At 44.0% G+C, this 25,960-nt stretch overlaps 1 protein-coding gene across 2 annotated transcripts in view; it reads right to left on the minus strand.

Moving 5' to 3' along the window:
• The window catches only part of TTC7B (tetratricopeptide repeat domain 7B), a 1,510,908-nt gene that overhangs the window by 228,441 nt on the left and 1,256,507 nt on the right, over nucleotides 1–25,960 (minus strand). For both annotated transcript variants that reach the window (XM_085626529.1, XM_085626530.1), the window contains one exon: nucleotides 21,698–21,900. In XM_085626529.1, coding sequence (XP_085482655.1) covers nucleotides 21,698–21,900 — 203 coding nt within the window. The remainder of the gene's footprint in view (nucleotides 1–21,697; nucleotides 21,901–25,960) is intronic.

Consider the following 25,960-nt stretch of genomic DNA (forward strand, 5'->3'; position numbering starts at 1 on the left):
CACTCAAATACCCTCCCACTCCCCCACCCGCCTCCCACAGCATCATTTCTATGGCATGTACCCACAAAAGATCCGGCTCTGCCAAAAGTGACACATTTGGGAATCTACTCCCCTCTCCATCTGAACTCCCCCGAGGTCTGATGCACATATCCCAGAACACTCCCTCTTTGAACGCAGTAAGATTCGAAGAGACCCACATTTCGCTAGTTAGGTTCCAAACCCCCATCCAATCCATGATACTTCCTCCATTTCCCCCATACCTTACAGACCTTCCGGGGACACCCTCTCGCTTTATATGTGACCCTTTCTGCCGCCATGTACAGGTCCAATCCCCTTCTCCATTCGTCTAGCTGAGGGGGAAGTGCTGCCCCCCATGCACGTGCCACATATCTTTTCGCCACCACTCCTTAGCAGAGAATATTAATGTCAGACCCGCTACTACGCATCCTTGGTATCAGTTATCTTTCACTTTGATATTATTTGTTGCCCGACCATCAATTTGGGAGGTCATCCTTTACACACACAGCACATCACCCCATGTAAGATAGTGGAGGCGCCCTTTTTGGCAAAAAATATTCTCTTGATTTTTCCCAGTCAAGACTATTAGTTCAAAATACCAATGCGTAGAGCAGTGGTGTGGGAAGGAAACCTGGTGAAGTTTATGGCGGAGGGGCTAAATGGATGGTGGATAGCTCCACAATTTTGTTGTACACTTAAACGTCGCCACAAAAGGATTGAAACATAATTTTCCCAAGCCTTCCTCCTGTCTGAATAATTAAGTGGCCTTATATTCTAGGACCTCAATTTCAGGGATAAATGACTGTTTTCCATGCATTATACAACCACTCATTTCCTCCAAGTTGTACGTTTTTTAGGTCGAGCCCGGGCAGCGTATGCGCTGCTCTGCGAGGCATGCTGTATTCGAGTATGGACTTGAAGCTCTGCCCACTCTCCGCCCATATTTTTCATAGGCTTGTGTCATTGTCCTTTGTAAATGCTGGTTTCTGATTCAGTAATAGGCTTGTTAATCCCTCCTTAGTACCACCTTGTCTTCATTTGTAACCTCCGATGAGGACTGGCCCTTTTACTTCTGTTGTTACACGGTATTTCTTATTTAGTTTGTAAACACTATTTTCTTTAATGAGTTTCTCCTACTGCAGGCACGACATGCTTTCCTGCAACACTCAGCGAGCCATGCACGCTTTCACTGTCCAAGCAGCCCGGGAAATGAAATGAAGTGAAATAGATCTTGCATTTACAAGAGTTTGAGCTATTGCCACTGTAAATCACAATGCCTTTTTATTTATGTGTTAATTATCAAAGCAGACAAATAAAAGGCATTGTCATTTACAATGCCAATAGCTTAAATTCTCACAAACGTGAGACCTTTTGCACTGCAAATGCTTGTTATCTATTCTAGTGTAGAATAGAGTGAACAGCATGCACAATTTTGGTATACCTCCTCCAGCTTCCTTTTGGTCTGTTACACAGGACACAATACTTTTGAGGGCGACTGACAGTTTATATAACGACATCCCACCATCCTAGATAATGCAGGTATTATCTTTTCAAACAACCGCCCACTCCTTACACTAAATGCTTGATCACCTTGAGGTAATCAGATAAGGTCTCCTCCCATTTCACAGCCACAGGTGGCTTTGCGATCATTCCGGACCCATGTGAACAATATAACTTTAAAATACTTTAAAAAAAAAAAAGAAAACAAACATTTACAACATACACAGATTACTCAGCTTGACAATAGATAGTTACAGTGCAGAAGTCTCTTTGACAGTAAATTGGAAATACATAGATACCGTTGTACTCTGTTCATTTTTCCTCCCATAGACAGCATCCACCCAGGTAGTACTATTGATTATCATGGTATACCGGGACGAGTGGAACCCTAAAATCGTAAACACCTCTTTCCATTTACTACTGTGTTTAGACATATGTTACTGAACAGATGTCTGGTTTACTTTAACAAGAATGTTACTTCGGTAACACCTTTTCTGGTAGAGACTCTATCTAGCTGCAGATTTGTTACCTGAATCTGAATATTTTTTTTGAGCAGTACCCTTGCGCGCCGTTGGGTATTGTCAATCGGCTTTGCGTAGAATCCTTCACACCAGATCGACGTGCGCAGTGCCTATATAGGCACCACTCCAGCATGCTAACGTCAGTTTCTTTTAGAGACTTTCCACGTCAGGAGCACAGAGCTACGAAGAACACTGACCATTGGTGTGGAAAACTAGGGCCCTAAAGGGGAAAGCCCTGTCTCTAAAATTCTGTTTGCAGAGCGGAGAAGATGGGTGGGTCAATAAGGAATCTGCGGCTAGATAGTCTCTACTAGAAAAGGCGTTACCGAAGGTAAGTAACTTGTTCATTGATAGAGACTTCTAGCCGCAGATTCCTCAACTTAGAGTACATAACCAAGCAATACTTCCCCGGAGGTGGGTTTGCGAAATAATTTGATACCAAAAAGTCCTCCAGGACTGAACGCGACAAAGTACCCTTCCCAATGGACCTGACTTTCCAAGCAGTAGTGTTTTCTGAACGTGTGCAGAGAAACCCACTTTGCTGCCCGGCAGATGCCCAAGGCCAGTATTCCAAGGGCTAACGCAGTGCTCGCAGCCTTGGCCATGGTGGAAGGAGCATGCAAGCCCTCGGAGGGTGTCTCCTTGGCCAATGCATAGAAGATTTTAATGCGGAGCACGAACCATCGGGAGATGGTCCACTTCTGCACGGACTATCCCTTCTTCACTCTGACATACCCCATTAAGAGTTGGTCGTCCACCTAGAACTCTCTTGTGCGGTGAAGGTAGAATGGCAACTCTCTATTTGGGTCCAGTCAGTGAAGTTGCTCCTCTTCTTTAGAGGGATGTGGAAGAGCGTAAAAAGTAGGCAGAGTGATGGACTGGCCTACATGAAAATGAGTGATGACTTTTGGCAGAAAGGAAGATCTAGTTCATAGAACCAGCTTGTCTGGGTACATGTTCAAGTATGGAGGCTTGGATGACAAAGCTTGAACCTCACTGACTCTCTGGACAGATGTCAGGAAGGCCATCTTGATGGTAAGGAGCCTGAGAAGACAGTTGTGCAATGGCTCAAAGGGAGAGCACATCAGGAATATAAAGACTAGATTAAGGTCCCAATGAGGCATGATGAAGACTTCTGACAGACGTCGGGCAGAAAGTTTTAAACTCAATTGTCGCCGCTCAATCTCCACGCAAGAAGGCTGCAACAGAAGATCTGACTGAAGGGGCAGCCTGATCGGAGGACCGATGACCATACTCAACAGCTCGGGATACCTAACTCTCCGAGCCCAGTCTGGAGCCACAACAACGACTTGGACCCAATTGTTCCTGATCTTCTTGAGAACTCTAGGCAGAAGTGGTATGGGCAGAAAGACGTACAGGCGGCCTGAGCTCCACTTGAGACGAAGAGTGTCTCTGAGCAAGAGCCACCCTGTAAACTCCAGCGCACAGAACTGCTGACACTGCACGTTCTTGGCTGCGACGAAGAGATCTAACCAAGGCTCTCTCTACTGCAGAAAGAGACCTTGCACCACCTACGGATGGAGATACCATTCGTGATCTTATCGGCATCATCAGCTGAGTTCATCCACTCTGGTGTACAGAGAGCCCGTCATGTGTTGAACTACCTGGGAAATGTCCTTATGTTCTAGCCATGTCCAGAGACGCAGGGCCTCTTGACAAAGGGTCCACGATCCTACCCAACTCTGTTTGTTGCAGTACCACATGGCAGTATTGCTGTCGATGAATGCCTGCACTAGCCTTCCCTTGATTGAGGGATGAAAGGCTTTTAATGCCTGCTGGGTTACCCGAAGCTCCAGAAGGTTAATGTGGAGCCAGGATTCTGGCGGAAATGAAATACCTTCGATCTCCACCTCTCCCAGATGGCTGCCTCACCCCAGGAGTGATGCATCCGTCACCACTGTTAGATCTGGTTGGGGAAGGGAGAGGGGTCTACTGCTATCCCAATTGTGGTTCATAAACCACCTCTGCAGATCTTTTGCAGTTCCCTCCGAGACCTGGAATATGTCGGAGATTTCCCTGATGCTGTGCCCATTTAAATGCCAGGATCCACTGCAGAGCCGGCATATGCCAGAGGGCATGTGCCACAAGCAGAATGGAGGAGGCCGTGAGGCCCAGTAGCCTCAGAGTCAGTCTCACTGAAATCTGGGGTACAGGCTTCAACATCAGAATCAAAGCCTGAATATCCTAAACTCGCCGTTCGGGAGGATAAGCCTGAAATTTTACCATGTCCAGAACAACTCTGATGAAAGGGAGCGTCTGAGAGGGAGTCAGGTGTGACTGCCGCACGATGAAAGTGAACCCCAGCATGTGCAAAAGGTCTGCCATAGACTGGAGGCGGGAGACGACAGCCTGAGGCGACAAAGGCCTCCGTCCTTCTTGGGCACCAGAAAGTAGTAAGAATTGCAACCACAACCTACTTCTGGCATCAGCACTCTGCCTATGGTTCCCTTGGTCAAGAGAGCCGGCACTTCCTGGTGAAGTAAGGTAAGATGGTCCTCAGGTGGCATGGGTGGAGGGGGAGACATGTAAGGGAGCACAATTTGAAAAACCCATTGGTCTGATGTTATAGACCTCCAGTGGGGCAGGTGATGGCGTATCCTGCCTCCTATTGGGTGCTCATGATGGTGAGAGGGCAAACTATGAGGGTTTGGAGGCTGTAGCTGCCAGTGGAGAGGTGGGCTGGCCCAACAACTGGCTGCCTGACCCACAAGGTCTGTGGGTACCGCGTCCTCGGCCACGCAGAGGCTGTGACGCTTGCGTGCCGTGGTGGCTGGGAGGTTACAGACCCAGCTGGAAGCCCCTTTCGTGGCCACAAAAGGAGCAAGAAACAGATTGGGGTGGCGAGTGGCAATAGAAAGGCCCAAGGACCTTGCCGTAGCCCTGCTGTTCTTAAAGCACTCCAGGGTTGAATCCGCCTTGTCCCTGAAGAGACGGGAACCATCAAAGGGCATGTCCATAAGCAATGCTTGGACATCTGCTGAAAAGCTAGTTATCCTCAGCCAGGAGTGACACCATAAGGCCACTGTTGATTAAACCGCTCTACCCAGCAAGTTGGTGGTGGGAAACATCGTTTACAACGCACACGTTCCAACGTGTGTCATTACAACAAATGTTTTACAACGCGAAATCTATTACAACGCATGTCATTACATCGCATAATACATTACCGCGCATTCCCCAAAGTAACGCCCCGGCGGAGTTAGAATAGTAATTGCGTTGTAATGGATTATGCATTGTAACGACATGCGTTGTAAGGGATTTTGCGATGTAAAAAATTTGTTGTAATGACACGAGTTGTAATGCGTGCATTGTAAACTGTCATATTCGTTGGTGGTATCTAGCCCACATCTGATCAGGGACTGTGCTGTGTCCCTCCCGTCAGCAACATCCTAGAAGAGTATGGCCCAGGCCTCCTCCGGGACCATGGGCAATACCTGCGCAACCAAATCCCACACAGCATGGGAGTATCAGCCCAAAAGGCACACAGTGTTTGCAAATTTGCAAAAGTTCCAGGCTGGTAGAAGAAAACATCTTCTTCCCTAAGGTGTCCAGCTTCTTGCATTCCTTATCCAGAGGGGCGGTAGGGAATGTGCCAGGCTTACGTGGCAGGTAGACGCTTGGACCACCAAGCTCTCCGAGGTGGGGTGTGGTGTGAGGAAATTAGGGTCCCCTGGGGCAGGGTGGTGGAGGCGGGCAATTATCCTGTTCACAGGAGCCCCTGTGCTGGGCTTGGACCAGGTCCCAAGAAGAACATCAGTATGGGCTTCACTGAATGGAAGGAGTGGTTCTGAAGGGGTCACTCCTGGGTGAAGCACCTCCAAGAAGGTGTTCGTCTTGACTACCACAGAGGGTTGCCACAGTAGGGGAAGAAAGCATACCAGTATCTGGAGAAGTGTTCAGTCCACTGGCCTCTGCCTAGTTGTTACATCAGTGTTTTTGTGGATCTAAGGGCTGGTATTCCTCAGGGTCCAGCGACCCTTCTCAATCCTCCCCAAGTCCTAGCCCATAGGAATAGGGCTCTGGCTTTAGCCTGGAAGGCATTGCTGCAGTTGGCACCGGACGACCCCTGCGGCACCATGTTAGAGTCGGGGATCAGAAGGAGGACAGGCCAGTAGTACCGGGACCATTGGTATAGGGACTGGCGTCATGTAAGGTCGAGGTGGTATGACCGGCGCCGTTCCGGATCCATCAGTGGTTCCAAGGGGCCTGAATGGTGCCAGAGCCACAGACGTGGAACCTGTAGGGGCCCCTTACAAACCCATGAGGTTGTAAGGTGAGCCGACTGGGAAGGGTCGCTCAAATATGAGACGCATGGCCTCATAAAACTCCTGGAGTTGAGCGGGAGTCTCTCTAGCTCCCGGAAACTCTGGGAAGCGTGCAGCCGACCCAAGCGCTGGCTCAACAGCAGAGCCAGGCCTCGAATGTCGGTGATCCCTCGTCGGCTGACGGACAAAGTGAAGTCGAAGACTACTTCAACTTGTTACTTTCTTTTTTTTTGTGGGGATTATCCAAGTGGACTGACATCTTGAAATGTGACAAGGATCTTAGACTCCGCAACCGATCCCGGGACATTCCTCTCGATCAAGATCAAAACCGTTGCGGTGTCACTCAGTGGGAAGCAAGGAGCTTGAGAGACCGCTCCCTCAATGCCTTGGGGTGCATGGCGCGGTAATCAGAGCAGGTCTTCGCCTCATGGTCGCGCTCCAGGCACCAGAGGTAAAGAAGATGTGGCTCTGTCACTAGCATCTGTCGCTGATAAGCACTGCAGGGCTTGAAGCTGGTCTTCCTAGAGGACATTCCTACCACACCAGGAGAAGAACTCTAAAAAAACATAGACAAAACATCGAAAAAAGCTCAGTCAAAAAGTGACGGACGTAGTAGCTCTCCCTGGATCTGTGCTGACTTGCTTTGAAAGAAAACAACGAGCTACGGCACATTGGTATGGTGCCTATATAGGCACCACACACGTTACTTCCGGCACAGGCAACACCGACCACGCCAACCAGAGCCTATCGAAACCACCTTCAAGTGCGCAGAGCTACTGATCACGGAAAATGTATAGATCTAGTTTAACGCCTGGGGATAATTCTAAGATAAGGAATCTGTGGCTAGAAGTCTCAATTATCTGAGATAAACAGGAGCTAAGCTATTAACCACACATGAACCAGGGTATCTATATGCAACAAAAACAATGGTTAACTGACTTTATATGCAGGCTGTGATTAGAACTTATAAGTAGTCCAAATTAAGATAGTTTTGCAATAAGCAAAAAAGAGACTCCATGTTACTTTGTCATAATAATTGTGCACTATTCACATATGTTTAAAACATCAATATATGAAACAACAAAATACATCTGTGCTCAATCCTTGGGGATGATCACAGTGCTCAATAAATTGTGGAAGTGTGTATAAAACAGACCATTAAAGTACAGAGAGTAGAAGAACTATGTTGGACGTAGCATGTCAACCCAAATTATACTCATTAATAAATCCCTAGCCAATTGCCTGCGCTGGTCGACAGCATTTTAACCCCTTTGTGACAACAGGGTCATCATCAGGACACAGGGCTATAACGAGAATGGGTGCCAAGATTTATTCATGCTCCATATTAATGTAAAACCAAGTTCACGATGAGCCAAAAGGTCTCATGTCAATAGCACTAGTACTTGAGGAAAGGCGAGAGGGCCAACCGATCACAAAAGATTCATACAGATCAGAGTGTAAAAGTCTTGACGGTTCCATTACAAGATCCCTAGAAGCGATGTCTCAACTAGTAAACAAACGCACGGGGTATTCAGCTCTTCAGTATTCAATTATGCAGCAATATGACAAGTCTCCTTAACCAAGAACAAGACAGGTGCATAAGGTGTGTTCTTAGTTTGACCTCCTAGGGCTGTAACAGTGTTATGCTCACACACATCTCTTTGTTTTTTACCGAAAGTACTCAGTTTCTCTTCCACCTCTGTATTTCAGGTCCTCCAAGTAAAATGCCATATACCGCTGTGCTTCAACCTAGTGTTTCAGATCATCACTCGGTTGGTTACTCAAGGTTTCAGGTTTACTGACATTCTAAACGCACTTAAATGTCTTTGGAATTGGCAAAATTGCTTATGTACAAGCATTTCTGCTCCGAACTTGTCTCTAGGTCATGTATTCACAATTAATATATCCTAAATAGCTGCAATTCAGTGTACCTGAAACAGATGTCATTGCACGGTAAAGATGCAGCACTTTGTACCGGTAAGCTAAAGTCAGAGTCCCTTCCCATCTAATGTATTCAACAGCTGCTGCATGGAATTTCTGTTTGATGGTAAACACACCTTGTCAGCCCAGACAGCATCTGTTGTTTGCTCTTATGTTTTCAGTCTACACCTCTAAGGCCCCATTTTTCCACTGCTGGCGACTGTCCTCAAGACTGGACTGTGAATATATTTCAATAATTTATGCTCGAGTGTATGCTTCAAACCCACTGAGTTTACACCCTTTCGGAAGCGTTCCATAATATGTTGCCACACTGAAATTATTTGCGAATCCAGCCATATCCAATTGTTCTAGCCTTTAATATAACGTTATTAACCCCATACCATGACCACTTTACCTTTTAGATATGCCTGTAGATATAACATGGCAACATTTAGGACTCAGAAATAGGAGTATGACATCCGGTATCATACGAATGCAATAGGATAAAATTGTCGCATTTAAAAAACAAGAGGGAGGCCCAAAACATCTGCGTGATTTCAGACAGCATTACCGGAAGGAACATTTAAGTGATGAGAGAGATTAGACTGAACAATAAGTGATTATATTCTGGAAAAGTTTGATAGTAGGCATTTAAGAAGAAAAAAAACCTTGTGCTCTGAGCAGTCATAGGGACGTGTGAGTAGGGTGACCAACTGGCATGGGTGCAAATTCAGGACGGTGAGTGTAAAAATTCAAGGACAAAACTTCGGGACAAAAGGTACGCTTTACAACACATCAGAGGAGGTCGCAAAATTGTACATAAGTAATCCAATCTATATCAAAACATATTCATCCATTTGCAAACCTATCCATCATGCATCCTTCCATCCATCATTTCACTTATCCATCCCTCCATACACATTTTCACTCATCCATCCATGCATCCACCCTTTCACCCTATCCATCCGTACACTCATTTATCCACTCTTCCACCCATCCATCCATCCACTCATCCATCCAGCCATTTACCCTTTCACCCATCCAACCATCCTTTCACTTACTCATCCTTCCACCGATTCACCTTTTCAGTCATCCATCCATCCTCCCTTTCTCTCTCCAATTGACCCTTTCACTTAGCCACCCTCACTTCTATCCATCCACCCATCCTTCTACTCATCCACTCATGAATCCATCCACCCATTCATCTGCCCATCATCCACCCTTTCACTCATCCATCCATCCTTTCGCTCATTATCCATCCATTCACCCTTTCATTCATCCATCCAGCCATCCACCCATCCCTTCACTCACCTTTTGATATTACTTATGAGCTGAGCCTTTGTCTGCAGAGTTGCATACAGAAGAGGCCCATCAAGAAGTTCACCCTTGCTGTAGTTCCTAAAGCAAGGGGTGGGGTGGGGGTAGGGTTCACTATGCCCCTGCAGATAGGCAGTCTGAAATAGTGGAAGTCATGAGTCATGCATGATGCACAGTGCCATGCCATGAGGTGACTGTGACATGGTGTTGTTTCCGGGGCTTTAAGCAGGATGTTAAAAAAAGGTGGGGTGGGGTCTCTCTCCAAAGGGGGCGTTTGATGTAATTAAGGGCGTGGCTTAAAACACCTAAGCTAAAAATCTGTGCTCAGCATAGTGTGCCGCCGGACTGGTATTTTGCCTCTTCTGTCATTGCATCCAGATATATAACACTACAAGTAACGTTACACCTACAACAAGCCAGAACTATTGGCTTTGTCAATGGTTGTTAGTTGCATAAAATAAAAATGCAGCAACCACGGCTTTGCTGAATATAATATTGAAAATGCACTTTTCTAAAATGATGAGACTGGAAGAACTTCAGCCCCTTCTTTTTAACTTGTTTCACCAGCTTCTTTGAATGAACTTGATTCCCACGTGGCAGCATTGGCAGACACCTGACAGAACGCGCTGCCCTAGACCAAGGCTGCAGGAGGCCCACCGCATGCAGTTACACTACAAACTGTCCCATTGTCATTCTGTATCTGGCAATCAGCCGCAGACAGAATGACAATGGGCGGGGTGGGCTGCTCCTGTGCTCCCAGGAAGGGTGTGAGGCGGCCCCATTAGGGTGGTGAGGCTTCATGCAGGGAACAGTGCAACACTCTTTGAGGATCCAAGGCAAAGAATACGAGATTCATAAACTTAGTATCACTTTACTACCCAGAATTAATATTCAGTTTTCTATTTTATTCACTATGATCCACTAAGCACCATTCAGAGAAACTAGAGCAAGCGGCGCATGTGCAGCCCAGATGCCTCAGTATTTTTACATTACTCCTAAGCAGAAGCACTTCATGAGCTCCCAATAAAGCACAAAAAGTACACAGGAAAAAACCCTACCATCCTCCCAATTATGGTTTGGATGCTTCAAAAAGAAGCTGGTATTCTATTCTCTGGCCTTGACACAGAGCACATGGCTGCCAATCAAACACACCTCAGAAGCAACTGTGTTTGATGGAGCTGCTGACGTTCATGTCTTTTGGTTCTTTGATATTGTGCATCAAATTGATGAGGAAAGAATAGAGCCCTGTGCATTTCCTCTGCAAGGCAGGCAATCACCAAGCTGCTGCGATAACGTTTTATTATGCACCAGTTTCGCTTTAATCTCGTCATTGAGAAGAATGCCGGGGGATATTTCACAACAAAGCAAACAATATAAAATCATGTAGTAATCCCGGGAATTCCGGTGTACATTTCATGCTTAATTTCCATTTAAATAGTCATAATTACATCTACCAGACAAGAACAGAGCACGTACAAAGAATAAAGAAACTATGTTGCCGTATTCAAACTGGAATCTCAACAATAAATAGATTGAATTATCCTACAGGCTCTTTTCTAGCTCATTGATCTATTTATGTTTATTCAGAAAGCGGGAGTTTAAGGTAGGTAGATGTGTGTTCGATCCATGCAAGATTTTGTGGGTAACCATTGACAGTCATTATGGTCCTAGTTGGATCATTAATGTATAGCGGATGCTGTGTGGCTCGTAGATGACACAGCTGAATTTAATGTTACTTCGAAATGGTCACTGTAATGTACAATCAACTATATAGGATGGGGAATGTGTCTGGGTGGGGGAGGGGACTGTGTCTGGGTGGGGAAGGGGATAAATGAAAGATTAGTTTACTGGTTTTTGTTAGAACAACCTTGCTTCCCAGACAGTTTAAGGCATGGGCAAAGTGGGCAATTGCCCAGAGCCCCCACCTTCCAAGGGGCCCCCAGGGAAAGTGAACTTTCTTTATATTTGACTTTTGTCTCTCTACCCAGTGTCATCAAAGGATTTTTGGGGTACTGGGCAAGAACTATTTCAACTGTTTTTGGTGATCCTGTTGAAATGTAACGTATCATTTTGTAATGTTTGGCATCATGCAGGCTTGAATAAGCAGCACATGGATAATAACATTCAAATATGTTTTCTACAGAGGCCCCCCAAATAAGTCTTGCCCAGGTCCCAACATTCTTAAGAAGCCACTGCCCTGAGGGCTTTGTAAGTTTTTAGTCAAATCATCAAGGAAATATATATTTTTGTCAACAGTCATTGCCTGCATGACTGCCTCATGTAACATGAAAATCTGACATTCATCTGGCCCACCTGAACCCTTGTTAGATCCCTCCTTCATTAAGAAATAGATAAGCCCAAGAAAACATAATAATCTGCAAATGCCCCACGTTTGATGTCTGATAACACCATTCACTTTCTGCACACACATACACAGTCACCTTTCCCCAAGTCAGCGTTGTCCTTAAAGTAACTTTCAATTTCTGCTATTTCTCATCCAAACTACACATTACGTTTGCTCTGATGTGCTCAACTCTTGGCAATGTGCCAACCCCCCCCCCCCCCCCCCCCCCCCAACGTCCAGGCCTGCCGCGGAAAAAGATACTATAGCTCAGAGTGAAAGCCCAGTTCAAGACTAATGACCTAAGGAAAACCGGATGGATCAGTTGCCAATTGGGCTTGAATTTGTACCCATCATGACATGCAAGTCAAAACAGCCTACCTCTTTCAATATGTTTTCCCCACAGATCAGCTACACTCTCTTGGATTTTAGTTTAAACAATTCTATGGTCATTCAATAAACAATATAGGTAGTACTTAAGTGACATATTAACGATGTTGGGAGTGCACTGTTCGTTTGTACTTTAGCCTTGAAATCTGTCTTCGCCATTACCTATTTTCTCTCCTACAGCCCACATATTGACTTCCCATTCTCTATTTTTGCACTGCGGTCTTCAGCTCCTCTTCATTCTTTTCTTGGCTTCTTAATGACTTATGGACTTAAGAAACGTTCACAGGCCACTGCGTTCCCTGTCGCTGAGCGTTTTCAACCAGCAATTAATGTAGCGGGGTAGACTATCCATGGCCAGGTTTTTCTGGCATCTGAGCCCCATACTTCGTGTTTTTTTTAACTGTTTCTAGCTTCACAGGAGCTAATAATAATTAGTTCATAATTGTAGCAGTGTGATTAGTACTATGTCAGAGAGAGGAACCACAACCTACAGATTCAGAGTGCCGCCCTAGACTAATTTCAAGCAGCACGTCTGGAATTATGCATTTTACTGTTGAACGGACAACGGCAACCCCTCATGTGTACATCAGGTCACTCCTACTTTGAACAACCTCTCCAGACTTTGTTTAATCTAAGATTGTGGAAATGTTTCTGGTGAGCGCATCTCTCTGTGACATACCTAAAAGCCACAACTTGGTACCCGTAGCTGACAGTAAAGCAATCTAAACATTGTAGTCCTTGTGGCAAATTATAATTTTCCACGTTGAAAAAACCCATTTCCAATTGCCTTCCCAAATAAAGAAAAGCTCTGTTCATATTACATTTCCATTTAACCTTTTTAAGACGCCTTTTGGTTCAATTCTTCAGATTAAGCTATGATGAATGCAATACCTTTTGACGTTAACAATCTAAACGTCCTGCATGTAAACAATACTATATTACAACATTTAGGTTTTATTGCACTTGCCTGATCTCAATCCATTGCTAGAACAGCGTAAGAGGCAGAATGAACATATTGTCTATTACGTCTGTTCCTTCACCTGCACCCACAAGAAGTAATAGCTACTAATTAAAGATTGTGAGTTCAGCACTGCTTCATCGAATTGTTAAGTACATGAATCCTTTATATTTTCATTTATTTGTGGTCAACAGAAGAAAACCTTACATTTATAAACCATAACAAACTTTGTTAACATAAGTAGCAATCAAAGTAACATTTTCTGGCTGTAAGTTCCACTCGTGCTCAAGTGAAAGCCAACTGAGAGCACCGCCATCACAGTTAGGGAACCTGCCAGCGGAGCCGACACTGGGAAGTCTCCCCTTTGCTACGTCCGGTTCAATGGACGGTGGTGGTGTTCAGCAGAATTTTGACACTGCCCCTTCAGATAGAAAAGAAGAAGACATTTGGGCAAGATGGACCACCTGCAGCTTGAGTACATGTATGTGCAGGTGCTGCTCCGAAACGGACCAAAGGCCCCATGCCATCCTATCATCCAGTCAAACACCCCAGCACAACAAGAAGGTATCTGTGGCCATGGCAGCTTGAGCTTTTGAAGGGCTTGGGGAGTTGAATGGGTCCATTCATAGTGCAGATCTAACCACACTGACTAGAAGTTCTGCACCTGACAAGAGAAGCTCCCTTGATATTAAAATTACTGCCTCTGTAGACACCACGGAGGGCCCTCAACCACTATGTGCGCGAGGCACCAAAGAATGCAAGAGGCCACAAGGCTTACCAGGCACAATACCAGCAGCACCTGGATATGACCTGGAGTCAGATACCTAGGAATCATTATTCAAATATCCTCAATCCTTTGTGGAGGAGGGAAGACCTACATAAGGGTGTGTAGAGCATCATTTCAATAAAAATCAGCCTTTGTTTGAAAGTGAGGTGGGACACTTGGATGTTGGTGGTAAACCCCAGGTCCTTGAGAATAGGAATCGTCCACTAGAGATGTGCCTCAACCAGCATCTGGGACTGCACTTTCACAAGTCAGTCATCTAAGTAGGTGAAATGTGGAGTAGTATTCTCCACAGCAAAGCTGCCTTGTACCTTTATAAAGACGCAAGGGGCTGTCGTCACTCCAAATGGAATTGTTGGGACCCCACTGAACAGAGTCCATGAGCTGGGAGTATTGGAAAATGAAATTAGGCATCCTGGAGATCAATGTACACCAACCAATTGCCTGAGTTTAAGGTCAAAATGATCTGGCTTGGGGACACAATTTTAAACTAGTCTTACTAGATGAATAGATTCAGAAGACTGGATCCAGAACAGACCTCGGGCATCAATCCTACTTGGAAACCAGGAAGTAAAGGGAATAAAGTTGAGTAACACAACTTGAACGTTTGTGATAAGGTTTCACCACACTCAATGTTGTTCCCTTAAATAAGAAAGTGCTCACTCTCACGGCCAATCGTCCAAAAAAAAACAATTACGCTACTTGCAAACACAGGGAGGTGGAGCACATACAAGCAATACTACTGCTATATATACAATATGGTAGTTCTTCACAAGGAAGGACAACAAGAGGAGGCTATAACAGCACAATACCAGGAACAGACATCAATAAATCTGTAATACTTTATAGAAAATTCATCTTTCATTCCTTTCTTTCTTGTACATAGAAACAGGGACACTAACACAGCCAAGGACACAGCCAACGCGTTTCGTCCTTATGCATAAGGACTTCCTCAGGGCAGAATTTATTTTTCGTAGTTAAAACATTGTTTCTAAGTTTCTAATGTATGTGTGTATTTGCTAATAAGAGATTCAAGAGTCATATGCATGGACAAGGTGATATTTTTACAGAAGTGATCTTGTTTGTAAATGATGACAAGTATATATCTATATTTGCAGCACTTTTGTGGCATGTTTAATAACTATTTTTTAGCAGTTCATCAAACATGAAATAATATCCCATGGTGAACCATGTTTTGGTAATGCAGAGGTACAGATGTTTGTAGGACATAAGCGTATGCATACGTTTTGAGTTTTTAACAGTGGATCTTCAGAGCATCCGATGGTGTGTGGGAGTTTTATGAGGGGCATTCAATGGGGTTGTGTGGGAGAACTGTTGAGCATTTTAGGGCTGTCCAGTGTACGTGGATTTGTCAGTGGAGTGGAGTGGACGTGGAAATGGAGTTGTACAAGGTCTTTAAGTAAGGGAGAAGTGACATACGATACTATACCTGGGCAAGTAAAGAAATTAAGTTTTGAAAACTACAACTAAAACTGGTGGGGTTTCTTTCCACTGGCTACCCAATTAAAATGGGCTGCAAATATCATTGGGTATTACACAGAGCAGTGTATTAGACTAAAAAGGTTAAAAAGACATTAGCGATTCTGTGTTATGCTGACGAACAATACCTAGGAGAATACCCTTTTTGAAGGCTTGGATCTAACAATTCTCATCTGAAGAAATTTTGTTTAACTTTGTTAAATCAAATTCATCAGATCCTCAATGAAGAATGTATATTTAGAGGAAATACAGTGCAGACTTGTCATTTTTTGTGTGCCATTTGTGGAGCGGGACATTATGCTCCATACTTTTGCTCTTTCTTTAACCATTATTCTATTGGGATGGGTGTCATAAAAACTTTTTTCCTCTCTGCCTTTTTTCCTTCATTTTCCTTTATCCTCTTTTCTGGGCCTTTACTCAGCACTATTTTCCCCAATTCTCTTTCTACGGTCAACAATATAGCCTCCATTCTCTGCAATCATTTCTGATCCTCGGCACCCATTCTTCCTCTGTGTGGGCTTTCTGCTTCTTCTTGTTTCTTCCTGCCAAATTTCCTCAATGGGTTACAGAAGACATAGAAGACTGATCATTTTTCGTTTTTTACTAATCTGCTATGGTTTTCACCCTATGCCCATAAAAAAATAGATTAACTAAATACATTGACAAGTCCTACCATTGTAGGAATTGTCACATCTTTTGGTTGGTTTCCCTAATCGATTCCCAACCTCCGTGTGAACTCGTGATTCAATAATGGGTATATCAATTCATTTTTTTTTAAAGTGACAAACTGATCAGCAGACAACCATTCGTTAGCCTGGATTCTCCAAATTTGTGTTCACCAACGGGCCGATTATTCCGGCTGATGTTTACCTGTTGCCAATAGCTACATTTATATGTCTCGATGAACCTTTAGTGTGGAACTTTCTTTTATATGGGATTTATGTCAAGACACATTCTGGTCACCACCATGCCTGATGGTACTTCCAATCAACATTTTCAAAGACAACTCAGCAACAAAGGATGACTGAGATAGAGACAAGATACATTTCGTCTACCTCATAAAACATAGTTAAGTTCCACACTGCTATTCAACCAACTCGACACAACACAGAATGGTGCAAGAAATTGAATCTAGAAATGCTGCTTGAGTCTTCCAAGGATCAGCAGAAACATGATTACATCCTAAATGCATAGCTAACACTCAGGCACCTAAAATGCTACACTTCAAGAATAAGGAATGCTAACAAATATTGCCCCACTATGGGCACGGAGCGCTTTCTTTTAGTATCAAGTGCCTATTTCAAAATGGTGGATGTAGAAAAGCAGTCTATAATTTGTTTGTTTCTTTTATAGGAAACTCTTTCTTTGTAGTGTCATGCCTAGCTCTTCCAGAAGGTAAACATTCAGCATCTGTTAATGGGCTCGGATATGTTGAAAGGCAGAAAAAAGGTGAAACACAAAACTTTCCCTTGTGCGATTTTACTATTTGATCTATTGTCTCGTATGTTCCCTTAGGTAGGAATGAGAAATGCCTCTCTGAATAATACATGAGCACCTAGACAGCATCCAGTTAAGCCTTTTGAATACAAAAGGTTGAATATGAGAAGCCTTCTGCAGCTGTTTGGAAGGCAAGAAAATTACACTCCCCTCCCCACTTCTCTCACATTTGTCCTTTTGTAAATGAAAAAAACAGGTTAATTAGATATATAACTCATCGGTTTATTTTAAGGTAAAAACTACATAATGGATTGAAGATCGCCACAAACCAGTTCAATATAGAGAAAAAAAACAGACTGAGCATTTATACCAAAATCCCATCCACCTATTGATTTATATAGCCTGTCAACTCTTTATACCCATTTACACTCCATTCATGTAATAGCTTTCAGAACAAACGCACAATTCTACCCATGAGGCTATAGGTCTGTTGATCTGCCATGCATAAGCCCACAATTCTACCCGCCAATCTGTGAGTTTGCCTTGCTGTCTCCCCATTTACTCATCTCTCCACTATCTGTAAGTCAATCCTTCAACCCAGGTGTCTACTCAATTGCTTGCCATTCACCCATGTACAGCCTGTAGACCAGCAGGTCTCGCCATCCTCAGTTCAAAGTGCTCACTGCAGTACCCACAAAAACCTATTTAACCACCTACATACTAAACAACCCACTTTTGATCCTAATCTAACCACACACAACCTTTCCATCTTCAATTATAACCTCCAAACTCCCCACTGCTACATCAATTTACTCCCTAATCTGCATATATTTAAAAGTTTACCACCAAACTAAGCACCAGTAAAAGCATCAAACCAGGAAGGCTAGGAGAAAAAGAACGTAATAGTTATAAAATGAAAGTTGGAAACAACGCTTGCAAAAAGAATTTAATCGGCACCCAGAGAGGGGCGAGTGGGGGGCATGACGGTAAATCTGCAACAAGATAGAGTGTTCATCAGGAAAAAAACAAGTCTACAGAAAGTTAAGTATATCTCTCTTCTAGTAGATGATACATGTAACACATTTTCCATCGACAGAAAGGTACCTTCTGCAGTAAACCCCATCAGAGGTGATCTACGTGGGGGTTGGACTTTCTATAAAAACTGCTACATCACAATTTCAAGCATTCAGATTCAACAAGTAATTCTTCATATAGGAATGGGCATTAGTCCATAATGTGGTCAGATATCAAAAACAGCCGCTATTCCGAGCAGCATGGCTACGGCATGTCACTCCTGAAGGAATAGGTCAAATGTCTTTTATGTGATGCCCGCTCGAAATTGCATTACAAAACCAAATATGGAGAACTACAATCCATTTGGCATTTGTTCATTGAAAAATGGTGTTGCATCGGTAAAACCCACAGTAAAACTGGTCAACAGAACATTACTCTTTACTGCAGTCAACATAAAATCTATGGGCTCTTCCAAGATCTAAACAGTCTAATCATTCAGATCGCTGTAATGGATATGAAAGGAGAAAGAGGAAGGATGTGACAACTTAAACTCTGAAACTATTTTCTGGGAAGAAGGAGTGTCATTCTCAAAACACCCTATCAATTAAGGACTAAATGAAAATGTAGCTAAGGAAAGTTAATTTGTCTCCAAGCATGCAAGGCTAGGATGCTTGAAGAAGTATGCAATATTCGCCTCTCTTGATGCAACAGAAAATCCACCCTAAAAGTGAGTCTAATCAGAGAGGACCAGCTTAGATCCAGACATTTAAGTACAAAGTCCTCAATGCCCAGTCTGGAATCAATGTCACATCCATTATGGGGGATGCCTAGGTTTTATCAGAATTAGAGGATGCATGGGGAGCAGGGGAAGTGTGCAGTGAAGACAAATTCAAGTGCAACAGAGATGCACCCGACAGAAACACCTTGAATGGTAAATCCCTTGAGCAGAAGCTAGTATACTTGTTTACATGTGAGACAAAGTGAATGAGGTTCGGTGTCTTCAAATGTAGGAGAATACTCTCAACCACTTATTGATTAAATTCCTGGCATCCAAAATTGCCCAAATCAAGAAAAGCGAAGATTGTGAACTACAGCCCAATTCAGCAGAGTCAAGCTCTGACTGCAGAGTCAAATGGAGTTCAAACCCCGCACACATGGTGTATGGCTGTGGTGTTATCCAAAAGGACATCGGCACCTGGGTAAGGAATGCCAGCAGAGCTAGGCAAATCGCACAAACTCCACAACTTTGACACTGCATTGAGTCTCTAGCAGTCTCCACAATCTGTTGATGGACAGGTCTTGCAGATGAGCTCCCGAAACAAGGAGGGAGCAGCCTCTGACCCCCACACCCGTCCTCCCCCGGTACCCTGGTGCCAGATTCGATTGAAAGGTTCAACCACAAACAAGTTGTCTTCCTGACAACTCCACTGCAAGTTCACAAACGAGTCCTCAAATAAAGAGATAACGCTGATCAGTTTTCCACATACCTAGCGCCAATGTCTACTCAGGCTCTATTATAACATCCACGAGTATGCCTAAAAAATAAGGAAAAACCAACAGGTTCACTGCCAGAAGGAAAAGTTTGACTGAGTAACAGATTGGTGCCACCCTCAAGAGGATAGGATACTACAACCCTTAAATGATCTTGAGGACTGCTCAAGAAAACAGAACAAGAAATCAAGAAAATCTTGATCACATGATGATCAAGAACACCTGTCTAAAAAGCAGACTACACGTCTGACAAGAATGGTTAGCTACCATGGAAGGAGAGCTTGTCGTGAGTAGCCAATCATACAAGTACAACTACACAAAGATACCAACCTGTGCAGCTCCACCACAACAACTTTCATAAAATAGGTATCCTGGTGGTTTAGTGACACCAACTAATCCTGGAGTTTCTACTCTGGCATGAGCTGGCAGAAGTCACCATTTTGAGATTTTCATTGAGCAAGAATGCCTTACTATAGTGCAAGTTCCAGCTGGAGTGAAGAACCGCTCTCTTAGATCGATTCTCTACCAGTATATATATTGTAAGCAGCTGGAGGGCAGGGGCATGCGATACTGCTCAACCAACTCAGAGTTTCCCTGTGTTCCAGCACCCATAACTGGTTGTACCAGGTATGGATTCATGCTAGGTAAAACCGTTGTTGAACTAGCAGGGGCAAATTCCTGACACATCCCAGACCCCATCCGACTCATGGTGGGGAGCATGCAGTTCTCCTGCCCCCAGACAGCGCCCTGAACTCCACCCCTTTTAATCCGACTCCTTGGATTTACCACCTACTCAGAACAGGTGGCAAATCTGAGTGGATTTGGTCACAGAATCTGATCTAAACAGGCAGAAATAACCTGGTATTCCTGGGTCCACGTGTTTATTCCCCAGTCGAGGTTAAAAAAAACTTATGATGGGTGGATTTACGTAATGAGATTCCACCTGGAATCAGTTATTCCAGACCCGCAGCTCCTAACTTAAATCTGGGCATCTCATTATGGGGGGGCCTAGGTATTTTGCTTAAGAGTAGTCCGCAATTTCTATAATGGATCCCAAATTTAGGCAGAGGCGTTTGTCAAGTTTGGCCTTGTCTGTGGTGTTCCAAGGAGAAGCATGTTGCTGGTAGGAACAGACTGGAAGCACAAGGGTGCTGTGCATCTTAAAGGGCGACATCTTCATTGTGAATAGGGGCTAACATAGATAGTACATGCACCAACGATGTAAACCATGGTTAGACATGATAGGACTTTGCATCCAAAGGAAGAGCATCAGGTACAGAAGAAAAATCTGATCTTGAGGCAACGACCTTAAACGTAGTCTCCTGAAAAACGTCTAGTTCCTTGAGATCAAGGTTATTTAGACCAGTTTCAACAACTTGTTGATTGAGGAAGAGTAATGAGGGAAAGTAAATGCTCCAACTGACTTCCACAGCATAAGATGCTCATAATAGCGCAATTTAACTGAGTGCCTAGAGGTAAAGGTGGCATATTGGAGTTTCACTCTTTGTTCTCCTATCCTGCTACACGGTGAAAAGACTCAAGCTGCAGGACATGGAACCATGGCATTTAAATTTGGCAGCCAAGGTTTTAGGCTTAACTTCTTTCAAGGTCTTGAGTGTGGTATGTGAACTGACCTTTGTTGTAGAGACTGAGCTCCAGACACCACATGCTTTTATTAAGGGGGGGGGGGGGTCATCAACATCTCGTTCCTACTCTTTGTACTTGGACTAAAATCATCCTCAGAAGGCACAATTACCAGAAAACACTAAACATAAATCACAAAACGCCCATGAAACCTAAAACAAAAAAACAGAGAGTGAGGTGAACAACTTTTCTTAGCAGTTATGCGCAGAGAAAAGACCTGACGTCATAGACAATGAGTGACACATTACTGGAGTTGTGCCATCACATCTGCTGATGGCATGGCCACTCTGTGATGGGTATCACACTGGTGTCACTAGCGGTCAAAGCTGTGAAAAACAAATGTTCCAGGTCTGTTCCGATACCTGGGGATATTTTAGTATCTTGAGAATATGGTGAAATACATTTTCATTTGAAGCTTGTTATTCTGGTGATTACTGATAAACTTTGGCTGGCAGCTGTTGGGCAAGACACTCTTTTCAAAACAGCAGGTGTTCACATTAGGCACACAGTCGAAAATGCATAAACCGAATAATATTTTACTCTCCACAGGGCAAACTGATCACTTGATAGACTTACCAGCCTCTGCATGCTTTTCACATGAGTGGGACTGATCGATAAGGCTTCTTCATACCAACGCTTGGCCTCGTCAATATTTCCTCGAAGCTCTGCCACTTGGCCCCTCATATAAAGAACGTTGTGAGACATTGAAAACAGGTTAGCCGCCTCTTGGGTACACGCGGTCGCTTCAGCAGGCTTCCCAATGCCAATGTACACTTCAGCTGTAAGGACATCAAACAAACAATTTTCTTTTAGACTCCTTTGCTTTGAAAAACATTACAGGCTGCAGCACACACAAAGGGAGCACTTTCGTTGAGGTGTTCTAGCTATCACTCACTGTCTCTTAAGCTAGTCTACATTTCTACTCTCATGTGGTCAACAGCAGAGTCAGCATCCACATATATAGCAGTCAAGTCAAACCCCAAAGACCTAAGTTTAGGATTCCATGTTGCTCAGCTCAAGATCTAAACGCACAATGCTCCACAAATGTACATCTAGTGCAAACGCAACCTCTGCTCATCGCAAATTTGGGTGCAGCATGTGCTGGAACGTTCTTCTGTCTTAGAAGAAAGGGGGTCCATGCTCACTGCCAATGTGACATATGTGTGCTGTGCGTAACAGGGCTAGTAGTAAACTGCATTCTCAGGTAGAGAACCATAAATTGGTGAGCTAAGCCATGAGAAAAAATAAGTTGTCATATAATTTAAAACCCAACCAAAGCCACCATGGTGAATGTTTATAACAAACTGTGCAGCAACAAATTCATATTCTTATGTAAAGCTCGAACAAAAGAAAGTCCAATCAAAATATACATTGCAATCTTTTTGCTTTTTTGTGCCTATCCTTTTTTGGTGAACTCGTTATAAAAGCAGCTCAAACTGACTTCCACAGCATAACATGCACACTGGGGGGTATGGGTAAGACTACGTGTATTCTCAACATAGCTCCTCGATAGGACTATTCCTTTGGAGATGTCCTCCCACTATTCTCTCATGGATACATATGTGCTACTCCCAGTGGAGGTGACTTAATTTGAGAGTCTACAGGGCCAAAAGGAGGCATGATGGGTCAGCCTGTGGTCAATCATCAATGGATTCAGAGGTCGAAGCTGACTTGGCTGGCATCGTATCCCTCTTATCTGCACACCATGGAGGCTTTCTTTGAGCACCCATATCTATTTCTGAATCTAAATAGGCACCCAATCCGGTTGCCTTACGACAGGATATTAGCGTCAATACTTTCACCATTTTAGTGTGGCACATTGCCATGGAAACAGATATATAAACTCTGAATTTCCTTTCAGTAAACAGAAATGCCCGCGTTGGGTAGCACTGCTTTTTTTGTGCAGTAACCCCCAGCAAGCTCCACATACACCAATAAATACACCAATCTTTCCCCACTCAGAACCCTTCTGGTATACAAAGGCAGTCACTCCCCATTGAATTAGATTCATTCGGGGAAAAAAAGTTTGTCTTTTCCACAGACGAACCTCCCCCCACATACACATCACATGTGAGAGTACAGCTTGTTGTAGGAGACAAAATGGGAAAGGAGTCCTAGCATGATCCGTGGGAGTGTGCATGACTTATTGTGAGGAAAGAGGGATCTGGCTGACAACTTCCATCTCTGAAACATAAGTGATATTAGAAAATCTGTCTATGCCCCTAATGCGATGGAACTAGGAATAATCTGGGCTGCAACGTTCACTGAAAGTGCTGACAGGATGGGAGCGAAGGGGTAGGCCAAGTCGTCATACGCACATGCATATGAAGCAGGCCATGGTGTATACCATGTTTTGATTTAATAGCCAAAGAAAGTCCCATGTGTCTCCTCGTTGAAGGTACAACAGCATCACTTTGAGGACTGAGAGGAGTGGAGTGTAATGTTGTGCTTTCAAAAGCAAGAGGTGAAGAACAATCAAGTTTCACCAGGCAGAAGGCTGGCATTCAAATCTGGAACATTTATGAGGAAGAGCTTAGCCTGGGCACTTGGCTCAAAGAGACTGAAAATTCCATAAATAGTCATATGGAAATAATGGCAGCAAACGTATTTGCACACTTTCCTTCCTGTGACTTTCAATAGTCGATAGTCCTTTCTTTGCTATCGCACGTCCAATACTCCCCTATGATTACTTCAAGTTTTTTAATGATTACAATCCTGTTGCTCCTGTTCCCTACATTTTCTGTTAAGATTAGCACTGCATTACTCATGAGCTATCCACGTTTCATAAAGACCCTCACCGCGTGAACAGGCCTTATAAAGATCAGTGCCCTTTTGTGAACTGCAGCCTTAGTGAGGTATAAGCGTTTTGGTGTATATGGTTCTCTGACGTGCTATTTCTTATTATATCCCTGTGAGGCAGGGCCCGGAATGTTCTGAAGCAAAGACAACCATCTCAGCTCACAAATCCCTTCCTATGGCCAAACTGAACAAATGACTTAACCTTCGCTCTATGTCGCTTGGTGTAAAAGCCTTTGATAGAAGACTTATCTGAGCAAGGAACTCCCTTTGAAACATGTGTAGGCCACCTTATCTTCCTGCAATGGGGAAAAGACATGGCTAGCACTTCAGCACAACCTAATATGGTCTTTTTTACGCCATACTCCATTTCAGTGGCCAGGATTTTATGGCTGCTTTTCACAGGTTCTCACGACTGCTCATGCAGGTGTTATCTTTACTATTGGCAGTAAAAGGAACACACAACTAACACACACCAATTATTGAAAATAAATGATTTACACCAGAGATCAGTTTTACTACACAGTAATTAAGGTACAAGTCCAAGAGGGCAAAAGTCTCTTTATTCAAGAATCCTGGACATCACTTCATGTATCTAATGGGAACAATGCCAAATATAGTGCCTACATAGATACCTTAAAAGAACAGGTGTGCAAAATGATTCAAACGAGAAGTTCTTGTGGGTCTGATTGTAGACGATGGAGCTTAGCGGAGGCCAGTTGCCATGTACATTATTCTTTCCCTGCTGAGTGCATTCGATATTTAAGTGGTAGTGCCTGTTTTACGGGGTTCTTAAATGTGTTAACCGTGAGTTCTGAAATAATGTAGCTCAGCAAAAGCCAAACGTACATGAGACATTAAATCAACAGTAATCAACTTTGCACATACTACATGGCACTGCTCTGAACCAAAAGAAAAGGTTGGTTCACGTAAAAACTCAATAATACAAAATATATCCGCAGAAGATGACGTGCTTATGCTGCTCGGAATATGAGGCGACGACCCGCCAACACAGTATGAATGCACGCGTTATAACACGGAAATAAAAGCACCGTCCCATGATACAGTCACTTTATGAGGCCCCAACCACCACAAAATGGTGCACAGACATGAACTGGTGTGTGCTACCTGAAAGATATGTCTCTGAGGGAAGAGGCTGCCCTAAGAAATAAAAAACGATTTGGGGCCCATGGTCTACCGTAAACACCTTATATTGAGAGTGGGAAAGATACGAGGAAAGGAAAAGATCGATTGTGATCGTGATACTAGACCTAAGGGATTGGAAAGTGCCTTGAATGTAAAGCAAAATCCATTAACTCCGCATTTGCTCAGTCGTGATAAAGTACATCTTGTATTATGTGCTCTGTGAATGTGGTGAGGATTTATGCTCCCTCCAGATGCACCACAACAAGAAGTAACATTAGCAAAACGCCCGACCAGGTGAGGAAACCAATCATCGCTGTCTGGAGCAGCTGGTATAAGGTCGCGCCATGCGGAGGAGACTGCATTTAAGAGGAATTTAAAATGTAAATTCTATTTCTTTAGGCACGGTTCGGAAAAACAAACTAAAAGAAAACTGGCTTGTGGGAGGAGAGGCGAAGGAAAGGGAGTCAGGGGTTGCCCTCTGAAGAAACAAGAAACCAAAGTCCGAGCACAGGGAAGATAACACCACGATTGGCGTAGGAGGGTCAAAGTTCAGGCCAGTGTCCCTGGTAGATTTAATATTAATGCGGCCTGTAATTGGAGCAGGACCCGTGCCAGTTCTCCAGCAGAAGGCGGGAACACTCTGCCTGGCTTAACATTACAAATGCTCGCAGGGGAATAGGTACTTGGTGCACCTGCTATTGCAAGAAGTGAGAACAGTCTTCGAGAGCCTCCTGGGCTCGCACAGCTGCCCGCTCATGGCATTAATCCTTCCACCTCACGGGAGCACTTCTGAGGGGCAGGCATGTTTGACCCCGAGTGATGAAAGCCGTCTCAGTGAGTAGGAGGTGGTGAGCTGCTCGGTTATTATTGGAGCTTTCATACTCCAGTATGCAAGCG

The sequence above is a fragment of the Triturus cristatus genome, chromosome 9 (assembly GCF_964204655.1).
Source record: "Triturus cristatus chromosome 9, aTriCri1.1, whole genome shotgun sequence".
Taxonomy (NCBI): domain Eukaryota; kingdom Metazoa; phylum Chordata; class Amphibia; order Caudata; family Salamandridae; genus Triturus; species Triturus cristatus.